The sequence below is a fragment of the Heliangelus exortis genome, chromosome 17, assembly GCF_036169615.1.
Source record: "Heliangelus exortis chromosome 17, bHelExo1.hap1, whole genome shotgun sequence".
Lineage (NCBI taxonomy): Eukaryota > Metazoa > Chordata > Aves > Apodiformes > Trochilidae > Heliangelus > Heliangelus exortis.
The window spans coordinates 5,891,981-5,904,290 of record NC_092438.1 but is presented as its reverse complement, the minus strand read 5'-3'; the positions used below and the strand labels follow the sequence as shown (position 1 = coordinate 5,904,290).

The 12,310-nt window shown below is 37.9% G+C and overlaps 1 protein-coding gene across 1 annotated transcript in view; it reads right to left on the bottom strand.

Moving 5' to 3' along the window:
• Positions 1-4,356: 4,356 nt before the first annotated feature.
• Positions 4,357-12,310, bottom strand: part of USP7 (ubiquitin specific peptidase 7) — a 62,662-nt gene continuing 54,708 nt past the window's right edge. Inside the window, exons 25-31 of the mRNA XM_071761246.1 lie at positions 12,228-12,305; positions 11,750-11,850; positions 10,986-11,085; positions 10,138-10,257; positions 9,400-9,471; positions 8,471-8,561; positions 4,357-5,737 (exon numbers count right to left, since the gene is read on the bottom strand). Of these exons, the coding sequence (XP_071617347.1) occupies positions 5,631-5,737; positions 8,471-8,561; positions 9,400-9,471; positions 10,138-10,257; positions 10,986-11,085; positions 11,750-11,850; positions 12,228-12,305 (669 nt within the window). The 3' untranslated portion in view covers positions 4,357-5,630. The remainder of the gene's footprint in view (positions 5,738-8,470; positions 8,562-9,399; positions 9,472-10,137; positions 10,258-10,985; positions 11,086-11,749; positions 11,851-12,227; positions 12,306-12,310) is intronic.

Below are 12,310 nucleotides of genomic sequence, written 5' to 3'. Positions count from 1 at the left end.
TGACCGCAGAATCCTGAAGACCCTCCTGTGGCCACACCAGAAGAGTTTTGTTGTTTCCCTGTACCCTGAAGCTGCCACCACAGGTACACAAGGATCTCCCTCAGTGGGTGCCACAAAAAAACACCCAAAACCCAGGCAGGATCTGCCGGCTGCGCACCCAGAGCGGGACGGAAGTGGCCGGGGACCCTTTGGGAAAGGATGTGGAAAGGACCAGCTGCAGCGAGCAGCACGCAGCCCTGCGCCCTTACCAATTATTCTGGATCAACACACTCCTCGCCTGTACTGAACCTCGTCCCACCCAAGCGTCCAGAGCCGGGACGGAGCAAACCCCTGCGGCCGCCGCCGTTTCTCCTCAGGGACCAGCGGATGAGGGAGACGGAGCGCGCGCCCTTCCCGCCCCCTGGCGGGACACAGCCCGCGCGCCCTCAGCGGCTGCCCCAGCGCCGGCACCCGCGGAGCTGCCAGAGGGAGAGCAGCGGGGAAGGAGGGCGGGAGGGGCATTCCCCGAGCCCGACCGCCATCCTGCACACCCCCTCCCATCCCGGACACCATCCTGCACACCCCCTCCCATCCCGGACACCATCCTGCACACCCCAGCCCGGCGCTACTACGAAGAGCGGGCTATTGAGGTCGTAGCGCATCTGAAAATGGCCTGGCTACACCGGACTGGATGCGTGCACTGCCTTTTGCTTCAAGAAGCACAAAAAATGCAGTCTTTAGTATTTAGACTACACGAGGTGAAAAAACGTGTAAATTCAAAGTAAAAATCATAAAGCTACTATTTCCAGGCAAACCAAACCAATGCACAGAGCAAGCTGACAGCTCTGGGCAGCAGGCAGACCTTCCAGCCTGGCAGACATCACAAACTCAGACCCATTGCCCTGCTGAAGATGTGAACAGAAAACCCAAGAGCTAGTGCTGAGGAAAACTGTTGCTATTGGCAAAGCAGAAGCTGTTTTTAAAGCAAGCACCGTGTGACTCAGCACCCCACACATGCAAAGTGATGCTGATCAGCATCACCAAACCTTAGTGCCAGAAGGATCTCACGTAACAAACCCTGGGCTCACAGCCTCAGCACAGCAGGTGGCCAAAGCAAACCACTTGGAAACAAACTATCCATTATCTCCATTTGAATGTTTATATTATATATATATATATATATATATATATTTACAAACTTGCAACCTCTGTGAGGATTACCGGCTTGGTAGCTCAGTTTCTTGAGCGAGGTATTTTTATAAAAGGAGCTTTTATAAGATACCCACGGGACTGCATGAAGCCCAGCCAGCACCTCCTACACTCCTCACCTCAGAGGTGCAAAGTGGTGCACTTCCATCCCAGTACCAACGCCAGTAGCTCTCCCTCCTCTGATGTCTCCAACCTATTTTGACCTAAAAGGGAAATAGCACCACAATGATGAAAACCTCAAGCAGCCAAGCAGGTGCCAGCCCAACAGGTTCTATACAGCTTCAAACAATTTTTAAAAAATCTTACATTTTTTTCTCCATTGTAATATTGGGCTGCGAAACAGCAAGCTTTGCTTTGTAGTGGTAAATAATGCACCAGGCTGGATAACATGTAGAAGGAAAGGTGCACAAGCAAAACCACATGAACCCATATCTAACGAAGAACATATATGTGATTTAACATTTGCAGGAAACATTTAACAGAAGCAGTTAAACCTTATTTCACCCATATTAGGAAGCACAAGAGTTTATACAAATATTTCATAGAAAATAAAGGTTTTCAGCTGCATTTGGTGATTCAAATCTGATCTCCTAAACAGCTTACTTCAACATCACCTGGAACAGAGGTTAAACACAGATTAGAAGCCAGATTCAGGCATATCACACATGAGCATCTTCCTCTTTTTCTGAATCAGAGGCTGCTTTCAAAGCCAACACAAATGGCACCATGCTGTTCACATACCAAACACCCAACACCCTCTGCCTCCGATATCTAAATGCTTATTTGGTTCTTCTGAGAAAGACAAGACTTCAGAAGCTGGGAATTGCCATGAAGATCAGCATTTACCTTCTGGTCAGCTCTCTCTACAATATGGATGTCATTCCTGACACACTTTTTGGCAGAACTTCACAAAATTTCTTTGATCTAACCAAAATCACCCTGACTTCTGAGGAGCCCCGTTGGCTTTTTGATCCCCATCTTATTTATAAAGAATGGGCAAGAGACCAATCCAGTGTTTATCCTAGTCTATTTTATTTACAATATATACAGTTCCTACAGAAAATGATTTGTCACAAAGGATATTAAATAGGAAAAACACTCTGTAGCTTAGATCTGGGCACAGATGCTGACAGCCAGCACAGGACTTGCAGGACAGGCTGGTCCAAGCTCCAGTGGGATGCAGGGTGGGATGCAGGGTGGGATGCTGGCACACCAGCTCCGAGTGGCAGCAGATGAGGTAGATCCAGTACATGGGAGGCACTGCAAGCTCTGCACGTCCTGCAGCACTGCACCAGCCCCGTCCCTCCAACGTGTCTTGTGGCAGCACAGCTTTGTCCTGGTGTTGCTAAGCAAGCCTTGTGTAAAGGGTGTTGGCCATCACTCTCTACACAGCAACTATGTCACTGGTGTGATTTGCTTAGATTTCACAGAATGCTTTGGACTCCTTTAGGATAAAAGGCACTATGTAAACCTACAGGAACAACTCTTGCTAATATCATAGGGAGAATTCAGATGGGCCATTAACATTATGATGCTGTGTACCATGAAATTACATCCTTATTGCTTAACTTTTATACTGTCGTTAGCTTAATGCAGTCACTGTCTTATTATCCAAGTAATTAAAAAATCTGGATAAGATATAGAAATCACAGTAGTTTTGAGGACTGTATGCTTGCAAATTTTTTTTAGAATTAACTAAACATACTGCATCTCAGAAAACCTCCTGCATTCCTCTTCTCTTCATAGGTGTGTGTTTCCACATTTAAATAACAAGTTACTTTTGCTCAAAAAAAAAAAAAAAAAAAAAAAAAAAATTCATTAAAAACTTCAGTTACTGAAAACTGCATAAAGAATGCCTTAATGTATAGTGTTTTCAAATCTAGAGTGGGAAATAGCACAAATACCAAAGCACATAAAAAACTTGTTATCTGAAAAATCAAAAGGTATCCTAAGTTTACTTTGTTAGTGATATATTGTTCTGAAATACAAATTATTGTTATTTCTTAAAATATTCCCTAAAAGCTGACAGCATCCCATAAATTAATGTAAAAACTTAGTGACAGTCAGATCAATTTTTACATCAGTCTACCACATCATGAAATTCACAAAATATAATTAGGGCTTACTACTGCTGACCAGAGTGTCTGATCTCAGAAATATTAATATAAATGCTGACATTTACTGAAAGCCTGAAGAGACAATCCAAGTACTGGAAAAACCATCACTTGGATGGTTTTGTAATTCTCACCAGTTCGATGCAAATACAAACCAAAGGAAAACTTTGTCCACTTAAGGCATGCCATTTAAGCACTTCCTCTACCTATAACCTACACACTCGGATGACAAGAAAAAAAAAAGTAAACTAGTTTGTTTTGACTGGAAATAAGCAACAGTTAAAAACACTGCAAGATGTAAATCAAAAAGAAATCCAAACATACCTGAAAATTGAGAAATAATTACATTTACAAGCTAGAATAATGAAATGTATCTCAAAAATTTAATTTAAAAACACTTGCTGGTGTTTTCAGTAATCACCAGAATTCATCTCAGAAAAGAAAGTATAAAAGCCATCACATGTACACAATCCCTACAAAATGTTTATTGGTAGGTCTGAGAAAGGGAAGCTTCTAAGCACTTTTTGTTTTGGTTACGAATACAGGGACACATTATGGTGGGAATCTATTATTCTATTAAGAGAGCTTACCTTTAGAGACTTCCAGATTTCACTTTACACCATTTATAATATTAGGCTTGAGATCTGGACCACAGAAATTTTGTACAGGCAGGGAGAGTCAAGTCCACCACAAAGACTCTACTACAAGCTTTACAATCAAACTAGCAAAATATTTTTTTCCATTTGTCTTATTTGTACATGGCTCCTTCCTGGAAAACCTTTTCTTTGTTAAGCTCAGATGTGACTAGTTAGGAGGTTAAAAAAAAACAAAAGAAGAAACCAAAACCAAACCCACCCCCCAAACCCCAAAACAATTGAACAGAAACCCCCACAAATTTTCCCCAAAACAACAAATGAGGGTTATACAATTGTCAATACTTAAGAAAAAAATGACACACCTTTAGCAAAACCTCACAAATGAAAACATTTCCCAGAACTCTGTTTCCAAGGAGAGGAGAAATCTTCTTCAATGTCCATGTCATCACTCACCGAAGAAAAATTTTATAGAAAATTTTATTCAACATACAACATTTTCCAGCAAAAAAAGGCAATATACAGGAAGAGTTGTTGTACACTGCGGCTACAGAAACAAAATAAAATATTGGAAAAGAATGTAAAATTAGGTGTGAATTGCTGATTCTATCTTTACTGCACTCAAAACTAGACACGCGGCTGGCATTAGCTCCAAAATAAAAGGAAGCAGTCTGGGGACTGAAATAAAACTACACACAATGAATATCAACATCAGTGAAATTCACTTGCAGACTCACCCAACAAAATTTACCTCCAAATGTTAAATTGTACATGTTCATTCATTAAATATACAATTGCATTTTTTCTTCTTTTTTCTTTTTTTTTTTTTTTTTTTCCTCCCATTTTATACAAAGTCAACAGCTTACTAAACACTAGTGGAGCATGCCCTCTGTGCTAAAAGGCTAGTTCTTGTGTTTTCCCCATCTCTTCCCATGTTAACTAAATTAATGATATTTATAATCTGTTCTCTTGCTTTTGCCAACTTTTGAACGTCATTCTACTTGCCAGAGGATGGCATAATAAACCACAACGGTATTTATCAAGGGCTGAAAATTTAATAAAAATACCCAAATATATCTTTTTAGGACTCAGGGCATCCACTTGGCAAAATGGGATGCAAAGTAGTGACTAAATTAAACGAAAACTAGTTTATTAAAAAAGATTCTATGCAGCTGGAGGAGACAAAAATCCCGAATAAGTGCCAACAATGTACACAATGAAGTAGAGATTGCTATTTATTGATGATGTGAGTTTTTTGCATTTACAAATGCACAAAAATGTCATTTAAAGTATAACTGAAGGAAATAAAACTGATGTGAGTCTAAACATAAGACTTACTAGCTGCAGTGATGGTGAACACCATACCAGGAAGGGCAGCCAGCCAGCTTATGCCATCTATAAATGTACTACAGACAAATATTTTGCCAATGTCAACTGTTCTACTAAACTCTTCCCTCATTATGCTGACAATTGCCTCGCATTACGTTTACCATAAAATAACTCTCATTGGCATCCAAGCTTTATAAAAACACCTTCATTTTGCTCAAAAAGGGCAGTCAATAGATACAGAGAAGCCAAACTGAACAGCCTCAACAAAATAAAATTAACATCAGCAGCAAATCCTCTTGCTGAAGACTTCAGATATAGTGCACGTGTACCAAAGTTCTACAGTTGTTAAAAAGGTGCACACACACACTTATTTTTGTCCCTTGCCTTGACAATCTGGTTAAGTAAGTCAGTTATGGATTTTAATAGCTTTTTCAAGGTAAGTGTAGCGACTTCTCTTTGGGGCTTTATTGAAATGGTCAAGCCCTAGCCATGGCCTTGGATGAGACATGTTGCCTAGAAAAGAAAAGAGAAAAAAATAATGAAGTTTTAAGACTAAATTGGAAAGTTTCACAAACTCCTCCCATATGCCCTGTTCACAGTTAGCTAGAAATCACAGGGTTTAGAAGATTTCAGAACAGTCCAACAGTACACAGCCAACTGAGCAGCTTTCCTGACAACTGTTTTACTTCCCATAATACATTTTACAGCTGCTTCTGGATCACGTAGATGGCTTTTCCCCTCTCCAGTCACCTGTAGGAGTTTACAGCAGTGAAGTGTGTGCTGAAGCAAGAAAACTCCTACTGTAATTTAATGGCCACAGGCAGATAAAGGTGGCATCAGCATCATCTGAATATGACAGCTTGTAACATTTGCCATATTACAAGTAATCTCTTCTGCATTGTTATTCTTATTACCTGGTTTAAGTGAGAATATTTGTTAAATCCATGTAAAATGCAAATAATCAATTAATTATGAAACTTTGTTACTGACCTGTATTTTCTGAGGGAGAAAAAAAAAGTCATATGTAAATTGTAAAGAAAACATACAGTTTTTTCACTTGTGAAACTTAGTATGGTTTTATCTACTGCTAGTTTTTATGCAAAACCACAGTCCACATACTTCTTGAAAATGGGAGAAATTCTCTTGTAAGATCTCTAAAATGCAAAGCATGAAATATTCTTTGAAGCGAAACAATAAAGGGAAAAACTAAACAGCCCTTCATCAAGAAAAGCACACACCTACATTCAAAGCCATCAACTGCAACCACTAAAGCATAAAACACTTGACCTTTTTCGTTGCCTGCACCTGCAATTTCGGATATATTTCCTTCAATCAAAATTATTTGTCTTTTTGTTTGACATAATGGTCAATGTCAAATATAAAAGAGAACTGCCAATCTTGCTGAGATCACTCGAACATATTTTAAGGAAAGAAATGAGTCCTACACTGCTAGCACCAGCAAAATCATTGCTAGAGAGCATCTTTGTAAAAGCAGAGGGACACTACTGACATCAGCTACGTCAATCAAATTAGAGAAAGTCAAAGCTTTGGTTCAATCAGTCCAGCATGTGTTAAAATCTGCTGTTTGTACCACCACAAGTTTCTCACCTTGAAATACTACTTAGATAAGAAAGCATTACTGCATCACATTATCACACCATAGGAGAACTTCAGGGAGGGGGAATGAATTCTATAAATATGTATTATTCCAAAGAGACAACTTACTGTGAACTCCCAAACTGAAATCCTTAAATATCACCTTCTCTACATCTCCTATAAACAGTGCAAGTTCTCTCTTTTCCAGTTTCTGCCATGCTCTGTACTTTTATCTTGGTCTTTCGTGATGTTTTGGCAATACTGACTCTGCTTTGCTCAGCAAGTCCTACAGTTCATTTCAGACTATTGCCTTCCTCTGACTCACAGAACAAAATCAAGGACCCTGCCTACTCTGAGCACAAAGGAGAGATATCTGTCCGTGGAGAAGAGAAAGGTGCACCTTGGAATTTGTCATCTGGAGCCCCCTCACAGATAGTGTAGAAAAAGATGTCCGTCGAGTGACAGACTTCCCTGCTCAGATGGCTGATGCAGATGCAGACACTCAAAGTTTTGGCAAGTCCCCTCATATTCACAATCATGAGCCACAAAACTGGCTGTGTAATATATCCCAATGAGAGGACTTTTTGCTAGGTTCCTGCAAAGTGCTCAATAATATTATAAGTCTAACACTCTGCGGGTTTTGAAACCAGTGGACAGTTACAGGATTTCTGTACAACTGCTACATAAACCCAGAACACTGCTTGAAAAAATCAGAGAACGTCTGGCCCCAACATAAGCTGCCAACAAAAAACCAGAGCTCATAATTGTCAGAAAAATACAACTGCAGAGAGCAAGTTGTCCTCAATCTTGTTTCTATCAGACAGAGCAGTTCACAAGAAGAAACACTCAGCTAAGCCTAAAAAAACCCAACAACCTGATGAATTCAAGGCTTTCAACAGAGCTCTGACTGAAGGTTCAAAAGTGCTGTTCCCAACTGAAACTCTCAGAAGATGCCTGTGTGGAACTCCTGAAGCCTGATTTCTCCTATGTGTAAATTCCTTGGAAAATAGAGTTTTAAATATCAGTCAAGTAAACAAGATGGTAGACCATCCACAGACAAGTTCAGAACAGAGATGATTTGTAGCTTTGTGAATCACCTCTCAGGGAAAAGAAAATCTAAACAGCATCTTATCCATATACGTAATACTCAGATTCATGGAAGACATCAAGAATGAACAAGAAGCATCTTTAATAAAACTGTGAATTCAAAAACCTATTTGCAACATACCTAATCTTATGAGAATGCATGTTAATATTTTTTAGTACACTCCAATAGCAATGTGAAAATCAAGCATAGATGGCAGCAGACTGTCAATATAGATAATGTGCAACTAACATAGTTATTTTCTTCTGTAAGGTATATTATACTGTTATTTGATCCATTAGGTCACTCAAATGCAAACACAAGGAAACAGATTTAGCTATTTATATGCCTAAAAATACATATTCTCAGACTAACATACACACTTAACACTCTTAAGTGTGCACACAAGTGCATATAAATGCTTGCTCAGTTACAACATATGATGTATTTTATGTACAAAACCCAATTTCTTTCTGCACCCTCAGTTATGGATCACCACATCACAACAACTCACAGAGCAGCTTCAGCAGGTCAAAAGAATAGTCAGGTTGGGGCTCAAAACTCACCAGGTTGGGGCTCAAAATCTTTCAAGTTCACTTCATACTCATCTTCATTGAGATATTGGTGTCGGCCCATCATTACAATTGCAAATTTAAACTGAGAAAAGGAAAGAAGAAACCTGGTAAGATAACACATTAAAATGAAGCCTTTATTAAGTATCAAATTAGTATCATCGCCTAACAGGTTGTTCTTCAGGGATTGATAAAACCCCTTTTAAAATCAGACTCAACTATGGGATAAAATGAATGCTCACAAACTCATGAGACCATCAGGAATGCTGTGTACAGGTTTGGGCCCTCCAAGGAAAAAGACATGGCAACAAACTCCAGCAGGTCCACCTACAGTCCATTACGGCAGTTAAGGGGCTGGGGTCCATGGCACACAAGGAACTAAGGGCAATGGGTTTGTTTAGTCCAGAGAGGAAAAAGCTAACAGGAGCATCTAATCTTCCACCTGCTGAAGGCTGTAACACAAAGCACTCTTCTCAACAGCTCCACAGCAAAAGGACAAGACACAACCGTCACCAGTTGAAAAAGGAAAAATTCTGGTTACACATAAGGGAAGCAAGTGTCTATATAATAATAGCACTGATGCTCTAAAATACAGTCCAGAATGCAGCAGAATTTCCATCCTAGAGTGTTTTCAGATTGTAACTAGGTAAAAACCCTGAGCAACCTCACCAGACTCTGCACTCGTTCTGCTCTGAACAGTAACCTAAACTGGGTGGCCTCTAGAGGTCTAAACTTTTCAAGGTTAATTTAATGATTTGCTGAAATACTACTGATTTTTCTCAGAAAAACCTTTAAAAAGGACAAGCAACACCAGTATTGACAAAAATCTACAGTTAAGTCAAATATGTGGTGTTCCCACTCCTTACAACAAAATCATTTATGGTCAACAATTGGCAATAAAAACTCTCCCAACTTGCCGTTACCTTTTCAAATTCTTTTTCCTGTATGTCCAGCATTGTCTGAATCCTCTTCATAACCTCTCTGAAGTGTTCACCCTAATAATTACAACAAGATATTTAATGTTATAAAAGACCTAGGGAAAAAAGCAATGCTGTTAATATTTCCTGCTTCAAGCTTCACTGAAATACACTGCCTTAATCTCTCAGTTACTTACAAAATTGCACAAAAATACAACATCATTCACTACAGTACGGAATAACAACTTGTTATAAAATTCATCAAGTCTTACTGAATCACCATTATGCAAACTGGCCCATAAATAGACCAAGCACTGCTAGTGATATGTGCAACTCAGGTTAAAGTTCAGAAACAAATTTAGAAAATTATCAGCAAAATAGGAATCTGGAAAAAAAAAATTACAGATCCTTCCTAAGCATATTACTTTTTAAAACCACTCCACTGTTGGGAGGGATCTGTGGGGGGTTAGTATTGCTTTGGCAGTATTTCAACTCCCCATTTGATGCTGAATGTCTGCTTTCCAGATGATGCACAGGCTCACTGAAACACTATAATCTGTATATGCAAAAGTGAATTGAGATGGAAAATTATTTAACCATAAAAAGGCATATGTAGGGCAGAACCTTTTATACAGGAGCAGTATTTTCCTATACACTTCTTATACTAATAGATTTATTTATCATTACTTTAAGAAATCATCATCAATATAAGCCCATAAAGAGAAAAAGGGAGGAGTGATGTACCTGGTGTATCCTCAGCAAGAATGGAATTCCAAATGTCCCAAAAACCTCTTTGTGGAAATGTGCCACTGTGATTAGCATCTCATTTTCTTTATCTATATCTACCTGGTCCAGAGGAATTTCCTAGATCCAGACATAAGAGGGTAACTACAATCAGATAAAACTTTTCCAGAAAGGAACTTATTAAGTGACTAAAAGCATAATTGATTTACTGTTACTCTTTAAAAAAAGAAAAGTCTATTTAAAAACAATTATAAAAACCATACTGTTTGACAGAGTGTTTTTATTTATGAGAGTCATTCATGCCTGGCATGACAGCATTTCAGCTTTCCCTACCCAGTAAATACTCTACTGGCTTCCCTTGCTCTTTTGCTTACTCTACTTGCTTTTTTGACACAAAATCCATCACATATAGCAGTAGCTGATAGTAGTATTACAGACCTCTGATTGTCTCCTCACTACAGTTTATATTAAAATTTTTTTTGTTTTTTTACATTTCTGATCTGAGGCAAGTTAGCAGATTTGCATGATGAAACGTTTAGAAAAATCACATAAAGCACAAACTTAACAAAAAAAGAAACAAAGTGGCTTAGAATATTTAAGAAAGTGGGTTCTAAGCATATGCATTTGTATCATGAGTCTGCAGATAAACCATGGAATTACTGCTAAGGCAGCAATAAAAAAGGAAAAAATTTATAAATAATATCTTTTAAAATACATATATACTATCACATAATCTAGCTTGCTACAAGCATCACAGCATTTGAAACTCAGATTCCATACAATAATTACCACTTGAGAGAGTTTCTTCTCTCAAAGTTTTCAAGTATATTTCAGAAAGTAATATTTACCTCTATTCGAAACGTTCGACTTGTTGCAGGTGACAAACACTCTAACAGCTCATCTTCCTGATGGACACCAATTATTTTGTAACTTACTATTTCTAGCAGCCTTAAAAAGAAACAAACAAGAAAAGCACTAGAAAAAAATTTTATATTATATATATATATATATATATAAAAACTAACACGACATTTCCTTCTCAAATCTTGCTAGGGATTAGAATAGTCAGGATGTAAACAGATACTGCTACTGTATTTGTAAAACTTGAAGTTCAGTCTACTAAAAATTAAGCAGTAAAGTTACAAGTAGTTAAATTACTTCTGGCTCATGGCACAAGCAGCCAATACATGCAATTACAAGACAAAGGTTTTAAATTTTATTTAATTTAGAACTCTTTAAATTACCTCACTTTTAACTCCTGAGAAGTGAACAGCATGAAATGCTTGAATTGGAAATATTTATTAAATTGTAAGTTTACAAATGCAATTGATGAAACTTATGCATCTAAGGGATGTAAGTTCATGAAAAACCAAAGTAAATATACAGCATTTATATTTTTAGTTATTTGCAAGAACTCTATTAACAATGTGAATCTGGAAGTTTTGTATTTTAAACATAGTAGCAGACTTCATTTACTATTAACGCTTCCCACAGTTGTTTTAGTTCTACAGATACTTTTTTGCATAAAACCCACATGACTGCAAAAAACCCCAAAACAAAACAAACAAAAAACCACAGACACACACACAAAATCAAAATCTTCCAACTTTACCTTAATTTCCCTGAACCTTTTTCAGAGAGTTCTACAACTTTTTTACATTCTTCTAACAGGTCCCGCACACACCCATGCTTATCTGGATATACTGTTATTTCCTACAGAATTTGAAACAGAAAAATCATTACCAAACCTGCAAATGTAAATGATGTCATTAGAGCACAGAATACAAGGGATTCTTCATCAAAAATTCATCTTTATAAGATAATTACTAAAATGAAAATCTATGTTATCTACAAGTTTTTGTTAAGAACTGGCACAATTTAAAATATTTTAAAAATCAATTATTTTAATTAAAATTTAAAATATTAAAAAATTTCCATGGTGCTTTTTTTTTTTCTTTCCTTTCTTTTAAACACAACGTACAACTTTGTTCTAGTTTTGTGTCCTTCACAGACAGTGTGTGTGACTGTACCATAATCACAGTCACACCAGCTTTAACACAGGAATGAACAGTATGTAACAGCCAACTCACCTCTTCCCTAAACTGGCTATTTAGCCATATGCATTTAAAACTTCTTCTGTTTTCAAAATCAGTTATTTTCATTTTGAGCTTGA